The sequence below is a fragment of the Oncorhynchus mykiss genome, chromosome 2 (genome assembly GCF_013265735.2).
Source record: "Oncorhynchus mykiss isolate Arlee chromosome 2, USDA_OmykA_1.1, whole genome shotgun sequence".
NCBI lineage: Eukaryota > Metazoa > Chordata > Actinopteri > Salmoniformes > Salmonidae > Oncorhynchus > Oncorhynchus mykiss.
The window spans coordinates 94196669-94221188 of record NC_048566.1 but is presented as its reverse complement, the minus strand read 5'-3'; the positions used below and the strand labels follow the sequence as shown (position 1 = coordinate 94221188).

General features: G+C 47.8%; 1 protein-coding gene across 7 annotated transcripts in view; it reads left to right on the top strand.

Moving 5' to 3' along the window:
• The first annotated feature begins 42 nt into the window (after positions 1-42).
• Positions 43-24520, top strand: part of LOC110500043 (bisphosphoglycerate mutase) — a 36948-nt gene continuing 12470 nt past the window's right edge. For 2 of the 7 annotated variants that reach the window (XM_036959497.1, XM_036959491.1), the window contains exons 1-3: positions 84-190; positions 821-1448; positions 2139-2291. In XM_036959497.1, coding sequence (XP_036815392.1) covers positions 122-190; positions 821-1448; positions 2139-2291 — 850 coding nt within the window. In that variant the 5' untranslated portion in view covers positions 84-121. Of the gene's footprint in view, positions 191-538; positions 723-815; positions 1449-2138; positions 2292-24520 lie in introns of those variants that run through there. The other 5 variants (XM_036959507.1, XM_036959504.1, XM_036959490.1 and 2 more) reach the window with 4 other exon arrangements.

Here is a 24520-nt window from a genome sequence, read left to right as displayed (position 1 = left end):
CTAGAGGGCCTTTTCTCTCATCTCTCTCCACCTATGGGCAGCACACATGACACAAATCCCGCCCTAACCTGAGCTTTTCCGTTTCGGTTGGACCACAAGCTTTCAATCGCTGACTTCTTAAATGCTCTCGATGGTTGTCCAAATTTCTGTCAACAGTCACGACTATTGGGACGGACTTGTAACTCGCAGGGTAAGATCGTATTCATGCTATTATTATGATGCATGTTCCGGTACATGTATGTTTTGTAGCTTGCCGTCTTGCAGTCTCGCGCGTAAACGCATGCCCGTTAGCAGCCTACCAATGAGATGACAAGTGCCTAAGGCAAGCTCTTTTAATTTATTTTACCATTTGACTGTTATGATGTAAAATGTATTAATTAGGGAATGTGCAATAGCCACATTTCCATGTTTAGTTACTGAATTACCCTGTTTTAATTTGGAGTTAAACAATAACCCGTTGTGTTGGCATGTAGCCTTTTAACCACTCGAAATGCCGGACATTTGCTGACCCCACTAGACCCACCCCCAGAATAAATGACATGGCGACTGCTTCTGACATTAAGCTTAGTAACAGCAGTTCCATAGTAACAGTAAAATATTAGGCTCTAGTGAGTGGAGTTGTGTATAGCTAATAATATACAACACCACTGAAATATTGTTGGATATTTAGGCCGATGAAACTCATCAAGAGACTTGTTGAATGATGTTTTTCCATTTATGTGGTAAGTGTCTGGCCACAGTACAGTACTATATGTTACTGCAGTAGTCCAGCATCACCCTCATCTAATCACTGTAAACCCATTGTTTGTGTACAGTACAGGCTGCTGCTGCCAGACAGTCCTTCCGGATGTCCAAGTACAAAGTCTTTGTGATGAGGCATGGAGAAGGAGCCTGGACCAAAGAGAACCGCTTCTGCAGCTGGGTGGACCAGAGGCTGAGCGAGGATGGGGTCAAGGAGGCTTTGGCGTGCGGTCACCTCCTGAAGGAAGCAGGCTACCAGCTGGATGTGGTATTTACCTCCCTGCTCAGCCGATCCATCCACACAGCCTGGCTGTTGTTGGAAGCCATGGGGCAGGAGTGGGTCCCCGTGGTCAGGACGTGGAGACTCAACGAGCGCCATTATGGTGCTCTGATCGGGCTGAATAGAGCTGAGATGGCCCTAAACCACGGTGAGGAGCAGGTGAAACAGTGGAGGAGGAGCTATGACCTCACGCCTCCCCCTATCGACGAATCACACCCTTACTTCCTGGAGATCTACAATGACCGCCGGTATTCTACCTGTGACTTGTCTATAGAGTTTCTTCCGAAGTCAGAGAGCCTGAAGGATGTCTTAGAGAGGCTCCAGCCATACTGGGACGGCACCATTGTGCCGGAGATCAAACGGGGGAAATTGGTGCTCATCTCTGGGCACGGGAATAGCTGCAGGGCCCTGCTGAAACACCTGGAAGGTATGCCTGGTGGCTCCTCGTGTGTCTGTGTGTGTGTGTGTGTCTGTGTGCCAACCCTGCTCGGCTGGACTGCATCAGTTGCAGTCCCATTATTACCATTGACTTTTGCTGCACTGCTATTGTTCTCTTTTGTTCATGCCGATTTTAGTATGAGCTGCATGGCCACTTTCACTTGCATTTGAATGTTTGAATCCACAAAGGCCCTTGTATTGGAGTTTACTAGGGCCTCCATGTTTTAGACCTAGTTTGTAACTATCATTCACTCCCATTTGGATGAGAGGAATATACTGTATAGATTAGTTCCAGAAATGTCACGCGGTTGAACTTGTAACATAAACCTAGTGGCCTTTTTGTACATCAGGCTACTGCCAGTAGATCCACATTGACCTTTTCTCTTCCCCACAGGCTTCTAGAGATCACGTTTGTCGTAGTTGGCCAGCCAGGTACTTTATAGGCCGTTATGTTAGAAATGATCGTCGTTATGTAGCTGGACAAAAAAAATGTGTAAAGATCTAGACGTAAACAAAGTTATGTGTATTTTGGTTTTAATTGGTCATGTTGCTAGCGCTTTACATAACAGCATGGGCGAAAGCTGTGCTAACGGTTTTATTATGTTTATGGCGATAGTATGGTTGTTTTACTGTGGTTTACAGAAGCAGAACAACACAACATTCAGTATTATATCAACAGGTATATCAGATGCTGATATCGTCAATGTGACGTTACCCACTGGGACACCCATTCTGATTGAGCTGGATGAGAACTTCCGGCCCACCAAACCCATGCAGCTCCTGGGAGACCAGAAAGCCATCCAGGCAGCCATCAGGAAGGTGGAGGACCAGGGTAAGGTCAAACAAACAGCCTGAGCATAGTCAACAGGATTCTAGTCATTCTGGATTGTAGAACATAGTCAACTGGATTATAGTCATTCTAGATTGTAGAACATAGTCAACAGGATTCTAGTCATTCTGGATTGTAGAACATAGTCAACTGGATTCTAGTCATTCTGAATTGTAGTCAACTGGATTCTAGTCATTCTGAATTGTAGTCAACTGGATTCTAGTCATTCTGAATTGTAGTCAACTGGATTCTAGTCATTCTGAATTGTAGTCAACTGGATTCTAGTCATTCTGGATTGTAGAACATAGTCAACTGGATTCTAGTCATTCTGAATTGTAGTCAACTGGATTCTAGTCATTCTGAATTGTAGTCAACTGGATTCTAGTCATTCTGAATTGTAGTCAACTGGATTCTAGTCATTCTGAATTGTAGTCAACTGGATTCTAGTCATTCTGAATTGTAGTCAACTGACTGCATAATTGTGTTATGGACTGGATCCTATTTGGTACAATGTGGAAACGAAACAAGATAGTTTGTCCTTCTGTTAAGTGCTGTGCTTACTAGATTTAACTTCTGTTTGCCAAGATATAACCCTCTCAAAGTTATAATTTACCAAATAATAGGCTGATTTGATTTGACCCTTGTATTGAGGCTCTTTAGAATTGAGGAAATACTAAGATGTGTCCCCAACAAAACCATTTTTTGAAAGATCTGTCGCACGTGCCTTCATTGCCAATGAATATTTTCTGTAGGACTTTTGCAATGCGATGTAGCTAGTTTTTACAGGTGAATTATGACTGACAGAATCCAGCAGGTGATGAGTCGGCACTAACAAGTACAGGTTAATTTATTCATCAAAACTCTTTTTAAAAGCACCTTTATAACAAATATTACCTCAGTGAGACCGACAGCCTGGCTATTCTTTCCAAGACAGAGCGGCGATTGTGTGAAGCTTTTTTTTTAGTATAGAATTGCTGTAAATGTTGTTGAAACCAACGGGGCAAACTTGATACGAGCGCGTCTTCCAGTGGAGGCTGCTGAGGGGAGGACGGCTCATAACAATGGCTGGATCGGAGCTAATGGGATGGCATCAAACACATGGAAACCTTGTGTCTGGTGTATTTTATACCATTCCACTCCAGCCATTACCACGAACCCATTCTCCCCAATTAAGGTGCCACCGACTTCCTGTGATGTCTTCTTATAGGCTACATGCTAGTTTGAGAGACTTTCATATGAAATAACTGTAGGGCTTATTCATAAAATACCTACATTGACATGCTGTAATAAAGTCAGATTCATGATTTGCTGTTTTGACTGTTCAAAGGGAAATATCCCCATCGTACCTTTTCCTCTCTACCCAACTTATCAATGTCATTTTTTTGTTTGTGACTTTTATTTCATTTAGTGACGACAAACAAACATTTGAGTCAAGTGTTAACTTAAGAGCATACTGAACATAGTTTAGGTTATGCTCTACACTGAACACCACTGTATTTACAATGTAGTACAGTGCTACTAATGATTGTACCTCATGAGGGTACAATTATTAATATAGTGGCTTGTTTTTTTTGTTTTTTTATTGCCTGATGCACATGCTTAGACAAATCCCCCCCTTTTCCCACTTTAAATCATATTTTCTTGTGGAACTTAATATATTACATTTTAGAGGTTGACGATAACAAAAATGACTGTGAATTGATGACCAAACAACCACTTGTTGTGATTGTTACACCATTTTTATGCACTGTTAATGTAGGGAAAAATGATTCACTCCTTATGAGTGTTGCACTGTGTGTTGCATCTGTTTGTGTGGGTTTTAGGGGGCATTTATTGAGGTGCTTTTTTTTTTTTTTTTTTTTACACAGGAGAGACATGCATGTATGTGTGTGCCTCTTGTGTTGTTTGAAACTGTCTTTTTTTAAATTTATTTTTATTATCCTCTATCCATCTGTCATAACCACGATCTTGGGTCATTTAAGGAAATGCTGACTATCATTTAGTTGAGCCCTAAAACTGTAAACGTGTAAATTTTATGTTGATACTAGAAAATACTGTAGTTCTGTAATGTGTTATACCCACAGTCATCCTAAATGGTGACGATAGGAAGTATTGGACTCGGTTTGAACATTTTGACATTTGATGGTTTGCATGGTGGAAATGAAATAAAGGAACTGAAAACATGCCCCATTCAGTAACAGTATGACTGTCTCGGATTGCTTTTTTTTTTTGTGTGGTAATAATGGCAAGGATGTGACTGTATGGTCATGTGGAACTTAAGTGTACAGTAGTGTATTATGATAAATGTCCGTATCCTACCAGTTGGAGGAGCTACAGTTTTTTTCTAATAAATCATGATGGTCACGTGATCTGAAATGAGCATAGCCCAGACAAATTAATCTCATTGTCAGGAGAACTTCGGACGGTTACAGGCAGGAGCTGCCCTGCGTTTCTGCACGGTTTTAGTTATGTGCCCAGGAGTGGATGAAGGGGAGGAGTGGATGAAGGGGAGGAGTGGATGAAGGGGAGGAGTGGATGAAGGGGAGGAGTGGATGAAGGGGAGGAGTGGATGAAGGGGAGGAGTGGATGAAAGGGAGGAGTGGATGAAGGGACTATGCCAGAAACCATCACTCTGGGCAAAGACACTTGGTTGAGCTGCCTGTTGTAATGGAACCAATAGAAAAGTCCCAAAAATGGAAAAACCCACCCACTTTGCACTCAAAGGCTAAAGCAAGATTTCAAATGCTATTTGAACCCAGGTCTGTATAGTTCGTAGCGCTTTGGAAGGGATGTAGACTTCTATACTGTCCTTTAATCATGATTACGGCCCTGATAGGAATAAACTAGTTATTAGCCTCACTAATACTCCGACCCTGGTTACGGACCTGATAGTAATGAACTAGTTATTAGCCTCACTAATATTCCGACCCTGGTTACGGACCTGATAGTAATGACTAGTTATTAGCCTCACTAATACTCCGACCCTGGTTACGGACCTGATAGTAATGAACTAGTTATTAGCCTCACTAATATTCCGACCCTGGTTACGGACCTGATAGTAATGACTAGTTATTAGCCTCACTAATACTCCGACCCTGGTTACGGACCTGATAGTAATGAACTAGTTATTAGCCTCACTAATATTCCGACCCTGGTTACGGACCTGATAGTAATGACTAGTTATTAGCCTCACTAATACTCCGACCCTGGTTACGGACCTGATAGTAATGACTAGTTATTAGCCTCACTAATACTCCGACCCTGGTTACGGACCTGATAGTAATGAACTAGTTATTAGCCTCACTAATACTCCGACCCTGGTTACGGACCTGATAGTAATGAACTAGTTATTAGCCTCACTAATACTCCGACCCTGGTTACGGACCTGATAGTAATGACTAGTTATTAGCCTCACTAATACTCCGACCCTGGTTACGGACCTGATAGTAATGAACTAGTTATTAGCCTCACTAATACTCCGACCCTGGTTACGGACCTGATAGTAATGACTAGTTATTAGCCTCACTAATACTCCGACCCTGGTTACGGACCTGATAGTAATGAACTAGTTATTAGCCTCACTAATACTCCGACCCTGGTTACGGACCTGATAGTAATGACTAGTTATTAGCCTCACTAATACTCCGACCCTGGTTACGGACCTGATAGTAATGAACTAGTTATTAGCCTCACTAATACTCTGACCCTGGTTATGGACCTGATAGTAATGACTAGTTATTAGCCTCACTAATACTCCGACCCTGGTTACGGACCTGATAGTAATGAACTAGTTATTAGCCTCACTAATACTCTGACCCTGGTTATGGACCTGATAGTAATGAACTAGTTATTAGCCTCACTAATACTCCGACCCTGGTTACGGACCTGATAGTAATGACTAGTTATTAGCCTCACTAATACTCCGACCCTGGTTACGGACCTGATAGTAATGAACTAGTTATTAGCCTCACTAATACTCCGACCCTGGTTACGGACCTGATAGTAATGACTAGTTATTAGCCTCACTAATACTCCGACCCTGGTTACGGACCTGATAGTAATGAACTAGTTATTAGCCTCACTAATACTCCGACCCTGGTTACGGACCTGATAGTAATGACTAGTTATTAGCCTCACTAATACTCCGACCCTGGTTACGGACCTGATAGTAATGAACTAGTTATTAGCCTCACTAATACTCCGACCCTGGTTAGGGACCTGATAGTAATAAACTAGTTATTAGCCTCACTAATACTCCGACCCTGGTTATGGACCTGATAGGAATAAACTAGTTATTAGCCTCACTAATACTCCGACCCTGGTTACGGACGTGATAGTAATGAACTAGTTATTAGCCTCACTGATACTCCGAACCTGATAGTAATGAACTAGTTATTAGCCTCACTAATACTCCGACCCTGGTTATGGACCTGATAGGAATAAACTAGTTATTAGCCTCACTAATACTCCGACCCTGGTTATGGACCTGATAGGAATAAACTAGTTATTAGCCTACCCACATCTTTATTTAAAGCCCTGATGTTATACCCAATGCGCTTTGAGCTGTATGGTCTCTCATCTACCTTCAACTGTTTAAAGGGAGAATCAGACTTTCCACCTGGACAGCATCACGGATCCCCTCTCTTGTTTTTGCAGTTGTGGAATCAGCCAGAATTATAGGATTGTTTTCATTGCTCTGACATATTTTTGTACATTTACCATCCGTCACCAAGCCTGCTACAGGATATGGGCAGCTATAGCTCCAAGGCTAATGGGATAGTGCCAACTTTCTTTACAAGTAGTTGAGCCCAGAGAAAGTTCCAATATTATGTTTCTTGTTCATTTATTTTCATGCTAAAGTTTAATTGTAGCGATAAGGTTAACAGGTAGATAGACCTGTCGATAGACATGTCTAGGTCTACTGTAGATTGACCTGTCTAGGTCTACTGTAGATAGACCTGTCTAGGTCTACTGTAGATAGACCTGTCGATAGACCTGTCTAGGTCACCTGTAGATTGACCTGTAGATTGACCTGTCTAGGTCTACTGTAGATAGACCTGTCGATAGACCTGTCTAGGTCTACTGTAGATAGACCTGTAGATTGACCTGTCTAGGTCTACTGTAGATAGACCTGTCGATTGGCCTGTCTAGGTCACCTGTAGATTGACCTGTCTAGGTCTACTGTAGATTGACCTGTAGATTGACCTGTCTAGGTCACCTGTAGATAGACCTGTCGATAGACCTGTCTAGGTCTACTGTAGATAGACCTGTCGATAGGCCTGTCTAGGTCACCTGTAGATTGACCTGTCTAGGTCTACTGTAGATAGACCTGTCGATAGACCTGTCTAGGTCACCTGTAGATAGACCTGTCGATAGACCTGTCTAGGTCACCTGTAGATTGACCTGTCTAGGTCTACTGTAGATAGACCTGTCTAGGTCACCTGTCGATAGACCTGTCTAGGTCACCTGTAGATTGACCTGTCTCGGTCTACTGTAGATTGACCTGTCTAGGTCACCTGTCGATAGACCTGTCGATAGACCTGTCTAGGTCTGTGTTTTTGTGTCCTTATACTTATAGGGAAATAGTATTATTGTTGAAACCTGTGTCTTGGTATTTAAACCTGTGTCTTGTTGTTTAAACCTGTGTCTTGTTGTTTAAACCTGTGTCTTGTTGTTTAAACCTGTGTCTTGTTGTTTAAACCTGTGTCTTGTTGTTCAAACCTGTGTCTTATTGTTTAAACCTGTGTCTTGGTATTTAAACCTGTGTCTTGTTGTTTAAACCTGTGTCTTGTTGTTTAAACCTGTGTCTTGTTGTTTAAACCTGTGTCTTAGTGTTTAAACCTGTGTCTTGGTGTTAAAACCTGTGTCTTAGTGTTTAAACCTGTGTCTTGGTGTTTAAACCTGTGTCTTGTTGTTTAAACCTGTGTCTTGGTGTTTAAACCTGTGTCTTTGTGTTTGGGATCGGACCCTTTTTTTCCAATTTTCACCTAAAATGACATCCCCAAATCTAACTGCCTGTAGCTCAGGACCTGAAGCAAGGATATGCATATTCTTGATACCATTTGACAGGAAACACTTTGAAGTTTGTGGAAATGTGAATTTAATGTAGGAGAATATAACACATTAGATCTGGTAAAAGATAATACAAAGACATTTTTATTTTTATTTTTTTAAATCACCTTTGAAATGCAAGAGAAAGGCCACAATGTATTATTCCAGTTTAGGCACAAATTTGATATTAGCCACTAGATGGCAGCAGTGTACACTACTGTTCAAAAGTTTGGGGTCAGTTAGAAAAGTCCTTGTTTTTGAAAGAAAAGCTATTTTTTGTCTATTCAAATAACATCAAATTGTTTAGTTTAAGAAACAGACACCTCACAAGTCCTCAACTGGCAGGTTCATTAAATAGTACCCTCAAAACACCAGTCTCAACATCAACAGTGAAGAGGCGACTCCGGGATGCTGGCTTTCTAGGCAGAGTTCCTCTGTCCAATGTGTGTTCTTTTGCCCATCTTAATCTTTTCTTTTTATTGACCAGTCTGAGATATGGCTTTTTCTTTGCAACTCTGCCTATTGTAAGTCTTCAGGTATCAGGTCTCAGGTGTGTTTCACCACTGTGAAACCCCTGTGAAACTCTGAACTCGGGTGCTTCTATCCTCAGTGTGCACCAGTATTGAGACTGCTCTCTCTCTCATTGTGTCACTGTCATAAAGGCAGTTTAGAAATTAGAATTGAATTGCATGTTTCGTTCAGGATGAGATGCTGACACCCTCCCTCGTCCCTACTAAAAGCTGTAAAAACATTATGTTGATTGAAAGAGTTTTGTCCAGTGTCCCTCTATGCTACGCGTGTTCGCGGCCGCGCACCTCTTCAAAGACTGCCGCTCAAAATAAATATCATGCAGCGCAGAGACGCAAGAGATGGATTGATCTTCACTGAGTTCCCTTACTAGTTTGGACTATATACATCAACGTTTTTTCTGTGATCAAATCAACATTATATCAGTCCCTTTTCAATGCAACAAAACAAAACAAATCTAATTTTACAAGATTGAGTCTGTGATTATGTTGTAGGCAGAGCCAGAGCACAACGGAGTAGAATTCTATTGGCTGGGGTAGCCCACGAGTGGTCTTTCAATCACCTGGGAGTGAAGGCGCTTTTCAGATCAGAGCGCAGAGTCACGCATGTGCACATTTGTTGATAATCTTTGCTAGTTAGCAAGTTATTCGCCCAGTAATAGATAAGTATAGGTCGGCAATGGGGAGTTACTGCTTTCCTACAAGAGCACACAACGTGTAGGCTACATTTGGGCCGGGTTTGCATACAATGGTCAGGGTTCGCACATAATGAGCAGGGTTCACACACAATGGTCAGGGTTCGCACATAATGAGCAGGGTTCGCACATAATGAGCAGGGTTCGCACATAATGAGCAGGGTTCGCACATAATGAGCAGGGTTCGCACATAATGAGCAGGGTTCACACATAATGAGCAGGGTTCACACACAATGGTCAGGGTTCGCACATAATGAGCAGGGTTCACACATAATGAGCAGGGTTCGCACATAATGGTCAGGGTTCGCACATAATGAGCAGGGTTCACACACAATGGTCAGGGTTCGCACATAATGAGCAGGGTTCACACATAATGAGCAGGGTTCGCACATAATGAGCAGGGTTCGCACATAATGAGCAGGGTTCACACACAATGGTCAGGGTTCACACATAATGAGCAGGGTTCACACATAATGAGCAGGGTTCACACACAATGGTCAGGGTTCGCACATAATGAGCAGGGTTCGCACATAATGAGCAGGGTTCACACACAATGGTCAGGGTTCGCACATAATGAGCAGAGTTCACACATAATGGTCAGGGTTCGCACATAATGAGCAGGGTTCGCACATAATGAGCAAGGTTCGCACATAATGAGCAGGGTTCGCACATAATGAGCAGGGTTCGCACATAATGAGCAGGGTTCGCACATAATGAGCAGGGTTCACACACAATGGTCAGGGTTCACACATAATGAGCAGGGTTCACACATAATGAGCAGGGTTCACACACAATGGTCAAGGTTCGCACATAATGAGCAGGGTTCGCACATAATGAGCAGGGTTCACACACAATGGTCAGGGTTCGCACATAATGAGCAGAGTTCACACATAATGGTCAGGGTTCGCACATAATGAGCAGGGTTCGCACATAATGAGCAAGGTTCGCACATAATGAGCAGGGTTCGCACATAATGAGCAGGGTTCACACACAATGGTCAGGGTTTGCACATAATGAGCAGGGTTCGCACATAATGAGCAGGGTTCGCACAAAATGAGCAGGGTTCACACACAATGGTCAGGGTTTGCACATAATGAGCAGGGTTCGCACATAATGAGCAGGGTTCACACACAATGGTCACGGTTCACACACAATAGTCAGGGTTTGCACATAATGAGCAGGGTTCGCACATAATGAGCAGGGTTCGCACATAATGAGCAGGGTTCACACATAATGAGCAGGGTTCACACATAATGAGCAGGGTTCGCACATAATGAGCAGGGTTCACACACAATGGTCAGGGTTTGCACATAATGAGCAGGGTTCGCACATAATGAGCAGGGTTCACACATAATGAGCAGGGTTCGCACATAATGGTCAGGGTTCGCACATAATGAGCAGGGTTCACACACAATGGTCAGGGTTCGCACATAATGAGCAGGGTTCACACATAATGAGCAGGGTTCGCACATAATGAGCAGGGTTCGCACATAATGAGCAGGGTTCACACACAATGGTCAGGGTTCACAAATAATGAGCAGGGTTCACACATAATGAGCAGGGTTCACACACAATGGTCAGGGTTCGCACATAATGAGCAGAGTTCACACATAATGGTCAGGGTTCGCACATAATGAGCAGGGTTCGCACATAATGAGCAAGGTTCGCACATAATGAGCAGGGTTCGCACATAATGAGCAGGGTTCACACACAATGGTCAGGGTTTGCACATAATGAGCAGGGTTCGCACATAATGAGCAGGGTTCGCACAAAATGAGCAGGGTTCACACACAATGGTCAGGGTTTGCACATAATGAGCAGGGTTCGCACATAATGAGCAGGGTTCACACACAATGGTCACGGTTCACACACAATAGTCAGGGTTTGCACATAATGAGCAGGGTTCGCACATAATGAGCAGGGTTCGCACATAATGAGCAGGGTTCGCACATAATGAGCAGGGTTCACACATAATGAGCAGGGTTCACACATAATGAGCAGGGTTCGCACATAATGAGCAGGGTTCACACACAATGGTCAGGGTTTGCACATAATGAGCAGGGTTCGCACATAATGAGCAGGGTTCACACATAATGAGCAGGGTTCGCACATAATGGTCAGGGTTCGCACATAATGAGCAGGGTTCACACACAATGGTCAGGGTTCGCACATAATGAGCAGGGTTCACACATAATGAGCAGGGTTCGCACATAATGAGCAGGGTTCGCACATAATGAGCAGGGTTCACACACAATGGTCAGGGTTCACACATAATGAGCAGGGTTCACACATAATGAGCAGGGTTCACACACAATGGTCAGGGTTCGCACATAATGAGCAGAGTTCACACATAATGGTCAGGGTTCGCACATAATGAGCAGGGTTCGCACATAATGAGCAAGGTTCGCACATAATGAGCAGGGTTCGCACATAATGAGCAGGGTTCACACACAATGGTCAGGGTTCGCACATAATGAGCAGGGTTCGCACATAATGAGCAGGGTTCGCACAAAATGAGCAGGGTTCACACACAATGGTCAGGGTTCGCACATAATGAGCAGGGTTCGCACATAATGAGCAGGGTTCACACACAATGGTCACGGTTCACACACAATAGTCAGGGTTTGCACATAATGAGCAGGGTTCGCACATAATGAGCAGGGTTCGCACATAATGAGCAGGGTTCGCACATAATGAGCAGGGTTCACACATAATGAGCAGGGTTCACACATAATGAGCAGGGTTCGCACATAATGAGCAGGGTTCACACACAATGGTCAGGGTTTGCACATAATGAGCAGGGTTCGCACATAATGAGCAGGGTTCACACACAATGGTCAGGGTTCACACATAATGAGCAGGGTTCACACATAATGAGCAGGGTTCACACACAATGGTCAGGGTTCGCACATAATGAGCAGAGTTCACACATAATGGTCAGGGTTCGCACATAATGAGCAGGGTTCGCACATAATGAGCAAGGTTCGCACATAATGAGCAGGGTTCGCACATAATGAGCAGGGTTCACACACAATGGTCAGGGTTCGCACATAATGAGCAGGGTTCGCACATAATGAGCAGGGTTCGCACAAAATGAGCAGGGTTCACACACAATGGTCAGGGTTTGCACATAATGAGCAGGGTTCGCACATAATGAGCAGGGTTCACACACAATGGTCACGGTTCACACACAATGGTCAGGGTTTGCACATAATGAGCAGGGTTCGCACATAATGAGCAGGGTTCGCACATAATGAGCAGGGTTCGCACATAATGAGCAGGGTTCACACATAATGAGCAGGGTTCACACATAATGAGCAGGGTTCGCATATAATGAGCAGGGTTCACACACAATGGTCAGGGTTTGCACATAATGAGCAGGGTTCGCACATAATGAGCAGGGTTCACACACAATGGTCACGGTTCACACACAATAGTCAGGGTTCGCACATAATTAGCAGGGTTCACACACAATGGTCAGGGTTCGCACATAATGAGCAGGGTTCACACACAATGGTCAGGGTTCGCACATAATGAGCAGGGTTCACACACAATGGTCAGGGTTTGCACATAATGAGCAGGGTTCACACACAATGGTCAGGGTTTGCACATAATGAGCAGGGTTCGCACAAAATGAGCAGGGTTCACACATAATGAGCAGGGTTCGCACATAATGAGCAGGGTTCACACACAATAGTCAGGGTTCACACATAATGAGCAGGGTTCACCCACAATGTTAGTCAGCCTACCTGGTGGTGGGTCAGCCCGTGACTGCCGCGACTCTGACTACTGTTAGTCAGCCTACCTGGTGGTGGGTCAGCCCGTGTCTGCCGCGACTCTGACTACTGTTAGTCAGCCTACCTGGTGGTGGGTCAGCCCGTGTCTGCCGCGACTCTGACTACTTTTAGTCAGCCTACCTGGTGGTGGGTCAGCCCGTGTCTGCCGCGACTCTGACTACTGTTAGTCAGCCTACCTGGTGGTGGGTCAGCCCGTGTCTGCCGCGACTCTGACTACTGTTAGTCAGCCTACCTGGTGGTGGGTCAGCCCGTGTCTGCCGCGACTCTGACTACTGTTAGTCAGCCTACCTGGTGGTGGGTCAGCCCGTGTCTGCCGCGACTCTGACTACTGTTAGTCAGCCTACCTGGTGGTGGGTCAGCCCGTGTCTGCCGCGACTCTGACTACTGTTAGTCAGCCTACCTGGTGGTGGGTCAGCCCGTGACTGCCGCGACTCTGACTACTGTTAGTCAGCCTACCTGGTGGTGGGTCAGCCCGTGTCTGCCGCGACTCTGACTACTGTTAGTCAGCCTACCTGGTGGTGGGTCAGCCCGTGTCTGCCGCGACTCTGACTACTGTTAGTCAGCCTACCTGGTGGTGGGTCAGCCCGTGTCTGCCGCGACTCTGACTACTGTTAGTCAGCCTACCTGGTGGTGGGTCAGCCCGTGTCTGCCGCGACTCTGACTACTGTTAGTCAGCCTACCTGGTGGTGGGTCAGCCCGTGACTGCCGCGACTCTGACTACTGTTAGTCAGCCTACCTGGTGGTGGGTCAGCCCGTGTCTGCCGCGACTCTGACTACTGTTAGTCAGCCTACCTGGTGGTGGGTCAGCCCGTGTCTGCCGCGACTCTGACTACTGTTAGTCAGCCTACCTGGTGGTGGGTCAGCCCGTGTCTGCCGCGACTCTGACTACTGTTAGTCAGCCTACCTGGTGGTGGGTCAGCCCGTGTCTGCCGCGACTCTGACTACTGTTAGTCAGCCTACCTGGTGGTGGGTCAGCCCGTGTCTGCCGCGACTCTGACTACTGTTAGTCAGCCTACCTGGTGGTGGGTCAGCCCGTGTCTGCCGCGACTCTGACTACTGTTAGTCAGCCTACCTGGTGGTGGGTCAGCCCGTGTCTGCCGCGACTCTGACTACTGTTAGTCAGCCTACCTGGTGGTGGGTCAGCCCGTGTCTGCCGCGACTCTGACTACTGTTAGTCAGCCTACCTGGTGGTGGGTCAGCCCGTGACTGCCGCGACTCTGACTACTGTTAGTCAGCCTACCTGGTGGTGGGTCAGCCCGTGACTGCCGCGACTCTGACTACTGTTAGTCAGCCTACCTGGTGGTGGGTCAGCCCGTGTCTGCCGCGACTCTGACTACTGTTAGTCAGCCTACCTGGTGGTGGGTCAGCCCGTGTCTGCCGCGACTCTGACTACTGTTAGTCAGCCTACCTGGTGGTGGGTCAGCCCGTGTCTGCCGCGACTCTGACTACTGTTAGTCAGCCTACCTGGTGGTGGGTCAGCCCGTGTCTGCCGCGACTCTGACTACTGTTAGTCAGCCTACCTGGTGGTGGGTCAGCCCGTGTCTGCCGCGACTCTGACTACTGTTAGTCAGCCTACCTGGTGGTGGGTCAGCCCGTGTCTGCCGCGACTCTGACTACTGTTAGTCAGCCTACCTGGTGGTGGGTCAGCCCGTGTCTGCCGCGACTCTGACTACTGTTAGTCAGCCTACCTGGTGGTGGGTCAGCCCGTGTCTGCCGCGACTCTGACTACTGTTAGTCAGCCTACCTGGTGGTGGGTCAGCCCGTGTCTGCCGCGACTCTGACTACTGTTAGTCAGCCTACCTGGTGGTGGGTCAGCCCGTGTCTGACGCGACTCTGACTACTGTTAGTCAGCCTACCTGGTGGTGGGTCAGCCCGTGTCTGCCGCGACTCTGACTACTGTTAGTCAGCCTACCTGGTGGTGGGTCAGCCCGTGTCTGCCGCGACTCTGACTACTGTTAGTCAGCCTACCTGGTGGTGGGTCAGCCCGTGTCTGCCGCGACTCTGACTACTGTTAGTCAGCCTACCTGGTGGTGGGTCAGCCCGTGTCTGCCGCGACTCTGACTACTGTTAGTCAGCCTACCTGGTGGTGGGTCAGCCCGTGTCTGCCGCGACTCTGACTACTGTTAGTCAGCCTACCTGGTGGTGGGTCAGCCCGTGTCTGCCGCGACTCTGACTACTGTTAGTCAGCCTACCTGGTGGTGGGTCAGCCCGTGTCTGCCGCGACTCTGACTACTGTTAGTCAGCCTACCTGGTGGTGGGTCAGCCCGTGTCTGACGCGACTCTGACTACTGTTAGTCAGCCTACCTGGTGGTGGGTCAGCCCGTGTCTGCCGCGACTCTGACTACTGTTAGTCAGCCTACCTGGTGGTGGGTCAGCCCGTGTCTGCCGCGACTCTGACTACTGTTAGTCAGCCTACCTGGTGGTGGGTCAGCCCGTGTCTGCCGCGACTCTGACTACTGTTAGTCAGCCTACCTGGTGGTGGGTCAGCCCGTGTCTGCCGCGACTCTGACTACTGTTAGTCAGCCTACCTGGTGGTGGGTCAGCCCGTGTCTGCCGCGACTCTGACTACTGTTAGTCAGCCTACCTGGTGGTGGGTCAGCCCGTGTCTGCCGCGACTCTGACTACTGTTAGTCAGCCTACCTGGTGGTGGGTCAGCCCGTGTCTGCCGCGACTCTGACTACTGTTAGTCAGCCTACCTGGTGGTGGGTCAGCCCGTGTCTGACGCGACTCTGACTACTGTTAGTCAGCCTACCTGGTGGTGGGTCAGCCCGTGTCTGCCGCGACTCTGACTACTGTTAGTCAGCCTACCTGGTGGTGGGTCAGCCCGTGTCTGCCGCGACTCTGACTACTGTTAGTCAGCCTACCTGGTGGTGGGTCAGCCCGTGTCTGCCGCGACTCTGACTACTGTTAGTCAGCCTACCTGGTGGTGGGTCAGCCCGTGTCTGCCGCGACTCTGACTACTGTTAGTCAGCCTACCTGGTGGTGGGTCAGCCCGTGTCTGCCGCGACTCTGACTACTGTTAGTCAGCCTACCTGGTGGTGGGTCAGCCCGTGTCTGCCGCGACTCTGACTACTGTTAGTCAGCCTACCTGGTGGTGGGTCAGCCCGTGTCTGCCGCGACTCTGACTACTGTTAGTCAGCCTACCTGGTGGTGGGTCAGCCCGTGTCTGCCGCGACTCTGACTACTGTTAGTCAGCCTACCTGGTGGTGGGTCAGCCCGTGTCTGCCGCGACTCTGACTACTGTTAGTCAGCCTACCTGGTGGTGGGTCAGCCCGTGTCTGCCGCGACTCTGACTACTGTTAGTCAGCCTACCTGGTGGTGGGTCAGCCCGTGTCTGCCGCGACTCTGACTACTGTTAGTCAGCCTACCTGGTGGTGGGTCAGCCCGTGTCTGCCGCGACTCTGACTACTGTTAGTCAGCCTACCTGGTGGTGGGTCAGCCCGTGTCTGCCGTGACTCTGACTACTGTTAGTCAGCCTACCTGGTGGTGGGTCAGCCCGTGTCTGCCGCGACTCTGACTACTGTTAGTCAGCCTACCTGGTGGTGGGTCAGCCCGTGTCTGCCGTGACTCTGACTACTGTTAGTCAGCCTACCTGGTGGTGGGTCAGCCCGTGTCTGCCGCGACTCTGACTACTGTTAGTCAGCCTACCTGGTGGTGGGTCAGCCCATGTCTGCCGTGACTCTGACTACTGTTAGTCAGCCTACCTGGTGGTGGGTCAGCCCGTGTCTGCCGCGACTCTGACTACTGTTAGTCAGCCTACCTGGTGGTGGGTCAGCCCGTGTCTGCCGCGACTCTGACTACTGTTAGTCAGCCTACCTGGTGGTGGGTCAGCCCGTGTCTGCCGCGACTCTGACTACTGTTAGTCAGCCTACCTGGTGGTGGGTCAGCCCGTGTCTGCCGCGACTCTGACTACTGTTAGTCAGCCTACCTGGTGGTGGGTCAGCCCGTGTCTGCCGCGACTCTGACTACTGTTAGTCAGCCTACCTGGTGGTGGGTCAGCCCGTGTCTGCCGCGACTCTGAATACTGTTAGTCAGCCTACCTGGTGGTGGGTCAGCCCGTGTCTGCCGCGACTCTGACTACTGTTAGTCAGCCTACCTGGTGGTGGGTCAGCCCGTGTCTGCCGCGACTCTGACTACTGTTAGTCAGCCTACCTGGTGGTGGGTCAGCCCGTGTCTGCCGCGACTCTGACTACTGTTAGTCAGCCTACCTGGTGGTGGGTCAGCCCGTGTCTGCCGCGACTCTGACTACTGTTAGTCAGCCTACCTGGTGGTGGGTCAGCCCGTGTCTGCCGCGACTCTGACTACTGTTAGTCAGCCTACCTGGTGGTGGGTCAGCCCGTGTCTGCCGCGACTCTGACTACTGTTAGTCAGCCTACCTGGTGGTGGGTCAGCCCGTGTCTGCCGTGACTCTGACTACTGTTAGTCAGCCTACCTGGTGGTGGGTCAGCCCGTGTCTGCCGCGACTCTGACTACTGTTAGTCAGCCTACCTGGTGGTGGGTCAGCCCGTGTCTGCCGTGACTCTGACTACTGTTAGTCAGCCTACCTGGTGGTGGGTCAGCCCGTGTCTGCCGCGACTCTGACTACTGTTAGTCAGCCTACCTGGTGGTGGGTCAGCCCGTGTCTGCCGTGACTCTGACTACTGTTAGTCAGCCTACCTGGTGGTGGGTCAGCCCGTGTCTGACGCGACTCTGACTACTGTTAGTCAGCCTACCTGGTGGTGGGTCAGCCCGTGTCTGCCGCGACTCTGACTACTGTTAGTCAGCCTACCTGGTGGTGGGTCAGCCCGTGTCTGACGCGACTCTGACTACTGTTAGTCAGCCTACCTGGTGGTGGGTCAGCCCGTGACTGCCGCGACTCTGACTACTGTTAGTCAGCCTACCTGGTGGTGGGTCAGCCCGTGTCTGCCGCGACTCTGACTACTGTTAGTCAGCCTACCTGGTGGTGGGTCAGCCCGTGTCTGCCGCGACTCTGACTACTGTTAGTCAGCCTACCTGGTGGTGGGTCAGCCCGTGTCTGCCGCGACTCTGACTACTGTTAGTCAGCCTACCTGGTGGTGGGTCAGCCCGTGTCTGCCGCGACTCTGACTACTGTTAGTCAGCCTACCTGGTGGTGGGTCAGCCCGTGTCTGCCGCGACTCTGACTACTGTTAGTCAGCCTACCTGGTGGTGGGTCAGCCCGTGTCTGCCGCGACTCTGACTACTGTTAGTCAGCCTACCTGGTGGTGGGTCAGCCCGTGTCTGCCGCGACTCTGACTACTGTTAGTCAGCCTACCTGGTGGTGGGTCAGCCCGTGTCTGCCGCGACTCTGACTACTGTTAGTCAGCCTACCTGGTGGTGGGTCAGCCCGTGTCTGCCGCGACTCTGACTACTGTTAGTCAGCCTACCTGGTGGTGGGTCAGCCCGTGTCTGCCGCGACTCTGACTACTGTTAGTCAGCCTACCTGGTGGTGGGTCAGCCCGTGTCTGCCGCGACTCTGACTACTGTTAGTCAGCCTACCTGGTGGTGGGTCAGCCCGTGTCTGCCGCGACTCTGACTACTGTTAGTCAGCCTACCTGGTGGTGGGTCAGCCCGTGTCTGCCGCGACTCTGACTACTGTTAGTCAGCCTACCTGGTGGTGGGTCAGCCCGTGTCTGCCGCGACTCTGACTACTGTTAGTCAGCCTACCTGGTGGTGGGTCAGCCCGTGTCTGCCGCGACTCTGACTACTGTTAGTCAGCCTACCTGGTGGTGGGTCAGCCCGTGTCTGCCGCGACTCTGATTACTGTTAGTCAGCCTACCTGGTGGTGGGTCAGCCCGTGTCTGCCGCGACTCTGACTACTGTTAGTCAGCCTACCTGGTGGTGGGTCAGCCCGTGTCTGCCGCGACTCTGACTACTGTTAGTCAGCCTACCTGGTGGTGGGTCAGCCCGTGACTGCCGCGACTCTGACTACTGTTAGTCAGCCTACCTGGTGGTGGGTCAGCCCGTGTCTGCCGCGACTCTGACTACTGTTAGTCAGCCTACCTGGTGGTGGGTCAGCCCGTGTCTGCCGCGACTCTGACTACTGTTAGTCAGCCTACCTGGTGGTGGGTCAGCCCGTGTCTGCCGCGACTCTGACTACTGTTAGTCAGCCTACCTGGTGGTGGGTCAGCCCGTGTCTGCCGCGACTCTGACTACTGTTAGTCAGCCTACCTGGTGGTGGGTCAGCCCGTGTCTGACGTGACTCTGACTACTGTTAGTCAGCCTACCTGGTGGTGGGTCAGCCCGTGACTTTTTAATTATATGCGCTATACATTTAGTTATAATTTTTGCATTACAACACTGAAGTGTAAGAGGCCGCCAATTTTTTTAATGGACTGGATCTTTATATATACCACTTGTATCCAGTTTCAGTAATAATTAAATCAGACCTTCTTGTTGAGTGTCAGATAATCTACCATTTATATAGGAGTGGTTAAAACATGCTAATAACGGTCCTCTTGAGCCCTGGAGTTTTCCTGGACTTAGTCTTTAATTGCATTTAAGAAGTTCCTCCTCAGTAATTTGGCTTCACATGAGTCTTTCTGTACAGATGTTAATTTGACATTATTAAATAGAAAAAAATCCATAAAATGATCTTTGGTTAGAGGAGATGGCGGAGACTGAAACGAAACCATATGCTTAAAGTACTTTGCTTCCTCTTTCAAAATATAATTTGTTGAATCATGGACGAAGTTTCAGTAAATTATTTTAGGTAGCATTTCTATGTTGAAGATAAAAACATAACTTGGTGCATTTCGCCCCCATATTCCATCCAGTTTGCTTTTTTTTAAAATAATATATTACACTTGATATTTCTTGAATAAGCTCCTCCATTTTTTTTTCCTCTGACTTATTCTGTGCCTCTATGGTACAGTTTTTATTGCTATCTATCTGTACTGTTAGTCCTTCAATTTCCTTTGTTAATTAATATGGACTCTTTTGACCTAAAGGTCTTTATATTTAAGCCTCCATATATCCAACAGTGTCCATGAAATTCGTGATTTCCTTAAGTGCATATCTCCCACCATAATAATATAATCTTGTATTGCTTGTAGGGTTGATAATTTATTATATATATTTTCTAAGAAACGTGGATCATTATTATTTGGTCCGTAAAGGTTAATGAGCCATATCTGTTTATGGTCCAATAACATATTTAAAATCATCCATCTACCTTGAGGATCTGTTTGGACAATTTGCACATTCAGATCAAAATGACTGTTAATTAAAATCATCACCCCTTTTGAGTTTCTTTACCCATTTGAGAAGTACATTTCACACCCAGTCCTTTCCCCACACAACTTCATCTAAAATTGTTGAATGAGTTTCCTGTAAACAATAGATATTATATTCCTTCTCTTTAAGACCGCTGTATCCCAGAGAATGTGGTTTCATTGGGAATCCCAGTCATTCTCAGTAGATGTTGCTCCCTTCTCTTTAAGACCGCTGTATCCCAGAGAATGTGGTTTCATTGGGAATCCCAGTCATTCTCAGTAGATGCTGCTCCCTTCTCTTTAAGACCGCTGTATCCCAGAGAATGTGGTTTCATTGGGAATCCCAGTCATTCTCAGTAGATGCTGCTCCCTTCTCTTTAAGACCGCTGTATCCCAGAGAATGTGGTTTCATTGGGAATCCCAGTCATTCTCAGTAGATGTTGCTCCCTTCTCAGATTCAGCTGCGACTATTTCTGTATTCAGTACTAGAATCTTACAAATTGTTTGGGTACATAAACATTCATGTGGATCTGTCTGTTTGAGTTGTTCTGTCTGAATGAATTGTTCTTAAATGTACTCAAACTGCAGAACTTTATTCATGGATATACATAAATAGTTTCCAATGAAATTTCAGCATGATACTTTCCAGAGCTCTGTGCTCTACTTGGACATGTTCAGTTTGTACCCCCGTTTCACTCTGTTTCAAAACATTTTCTCCCTACTGAACACTACCCAGACCACACTTTAGTGGAACGACCGGGAAAGGAAGGTCCCACAGTGAAAAAAGGCTTGCTGGCTCTGCTGGCTTTGTTTTGTGACTGCCATGTAACAGTCTCCGAACGGGAGAACTTGCACAAAGCAGCCAAATACACACACTTCACTATTCCAACTTATTGAGTATTGTGGAATCTTTCCAGAAATAACATGAAGTATTATCACATTATCATTATTATTTAATGGACTGGGAGACGTGCAGTACAACCAAGGCCACATTTAAATTGATAGTAGCCTCTAATATCTTAAATGTTTCAAAAAATGCACAGGAAACTGTAGCTTCAAACAAAAACGAGGAGTTTTGATATATTTTTATTAGCCAAAATTGTAATTTTAATTTAAATTTTTTCTGGTCTCTGATTTCTTTCTCCTTCCCCTACTCTCTGAGACTGAAGAAAAAAACCTGCATTTTCAGTCTTCGGAAATTACGTATTGTGTTACCTTACTCTGCGACTGTTCTGTTCACCCTGTTCGTCTCACTCTGGACGTAGTTGGCAGTGAGCTGTGAATTTACAGTAGCTGTCAATGGCATACCCAGTCAGTCTCAGGATCATATCAAAAGAGCATTTCATTGGCAGGAGTTATGAACATACACCCCATCCCATAATTCACTTCTTTCAGCATCTGTTTATTCCTCAACGACTATTCTGTTATTGTATCTGCCCATCACGTCTCTTCTCAGTGGAAGCAGACTCTCTCTGAACAGGACAACCTTCAAATAATAAGTCAGTCAGTGACTTGCGAACGGAAAATCATACATTTCTTACATCAAATAATGTTGAGTTATTATTGTGACATATCTTTTAAGAAATTGGGCTGCTCTGGCATATTTGACATCTCAGTTCAGAGGAGCTGTTTCAGCCTGTCGTTCTTGGCATTAGTGAGTTGGCAAGGGTTTCGTATGACTTATAATGTTACGTAATGGACTGCACTTCACTAAATCCCTCCTGGTCTGCCTGTCTGTACAGCCCTAAATACAGATGGGAGATGTATTATGACTAACTAACACAGTGTTTTATAGATAGGATAGTATATATGCTTTGGTAGAGATACCCAGGGTAACATTAGCTCTTAAATCTCTTTTGTTATTTACATTTACAATATGTTGGGAATTTCTGATGCTCTTTTCCTCCTTTCTCCCATAATGAGAACAATACATACACACCTTAGAAAACGTTCAACACGGAGTGCCATAGACAATGTCCTCTGCAGCACAGAGGGAGAGAGGGAGAGGGGGGAGAGGGAGAGAAGGAAGAGGGAGAGAGGGAGAGGGGGGAGAGGGAGAGAGGGAAGAGGGAGAGAGGGCTATGGGGGAGAGGGAGAGAAGGAAGAGGGAGAGAGGGAGAGGGGAGAGGGGGGAGAGGGAGAGAAGGAAGAGGGAGAGAGGGAGAGAAGGAAGAGGGAGAGAGGGAGAGGGGGGAGAGGGAGAGAAGGAAGAGGGAGAGAGGTAGAGGGGGAGGGAGGATGAGAGGGGGGAGAGAGACAGGGAGGGAAGGGGGAGGGAGGATGAGAGGCTAGAGGGAGGGAGGATGAGAGGCTAGAGGGAGGGAGGATGAGAGGCTAGAGGGAGGGAGGATGAGAGGCTAGAGGGAGGGAGGATGAGAGGCTAGAGGGAGGGAGGATGAGAGGCTAGAGGGAGGGAGGCTGTGAGGGAAGAGGGAGGGAGGATGAGAGGCTAGAGGGAGGGAGGATGAGAGGCTAGAGGGAGGGAGGATGAGAGGCTAGAGGGAGGGAGGCTGTGAGGGAAGAGGGAGGGAGGATGAGAGGCTAGAGGGAGGGAGGATGAGAGGCTAGAGGGAGGGAGGATGAGAGGCTAGAGGGAGGGAGGATGAGAGGCTAGAGGGAGGGAGGATGAGAGGCTAGAGGGAGGGAGGCTGTGAGGGAAGAGGGAGGGAGGATGAGAGGCTAGAGGGAGGGAGGATGAGAGGCTAGAGGGAGGGAGGATGAGAGGCTAGAGGGAGGGAGGCTGTGAGGGAAGAGGGAGGGAGGATGAGAGGCTAGAGGGAGGGAGGATGAGAGGCTAGAGGGAGGGAGGATGAGAGGCTAGAGGGAGGGAGGATGAGAGGCTAGAGGGAGGGAGGATGAGAGGCTAGAGGGAGGGAGGATGAGAGGCTAGAGGGAGGGAGGATGAGAGGCTAGAGGGAGGGAGGATGAGAGGCTAGAGGGAGGGAGGATGAGAGGCTAGAGGGAGGGAGGCTGTGAGGGAAGAGGGAGGGAGGATGAGAGGCTAGAGGGAGGGAGGATGAGAGGCTAGAGGGAGGGAGGCTGTGAGGGAAGAGGGAGGGAGGATGATAGTTATAGCTGCTGAAAGAGCAAGCAGGAATGATTTGTGCAGTTGGAGAGAGAGCAGAGGTATATAAACCAGACTGTGGACTTGATATTCTGAGAGAGGAGGGAGGGCTGCACATGGACTAAGCCTAAGAGTTGCTACTTTATTTATTTATTTATTTTTATTTCACCTTTATTTAACCAGGTAGGCTAGTTGAGAACACCTTTATTTAACCAGGTAGGCCAGTTGAGAACACCTTTATTTAACCAGGTAGGCAAGTTGAGAACAAGTTCTCATTTACAACAGCGACCTGGCCAAGATAAAGCAAAGCAGCTCGACACACACAACTACACAGAGTTACACATGGAGTAAAACAAACATACAGTCAATAATACAGTAGAAACAAGTCTATATACGATGTGAGCAAATGAGGTGAGATAATGGAGGTAAAGGCAAAAAAAGGCCATGGTGGCAAAGTAAACACAATATAGCAAGTAAAACACTGGAATGGTAGATTTGCAGTGGAAGAATGTGCAAAGTAGAAATAAAAATAATGGGGTGCAAAGGAGCAAAATAAGTAAAATAAAATAAATACAGTAGGGGGAGAGGTAGTTGTTTGGGCTAAATTATAGGTGGGCTATGTACAGGTGCAGTAATCTGTGAGCTGCTCTGACAGCTGGTGCTTAAAGCTAGTGAGGGAGATAAGTGTTGGTAGTCAATAATACAGTAGAAAAATAAGTCTATATACAATGTGAGCAAATGAGGTGAGAAGGTAAATACAATATAGCAAGTAAAACACTGGAATGGTAGAGTTGCAGTGCAAGAATGTGCAAAATAGAGAGAAATAATGGGGTGCAAAGGAGCAAAATAAATAAATACTGTAGGGGGAGAGGTAGTTGTTCGGGCTA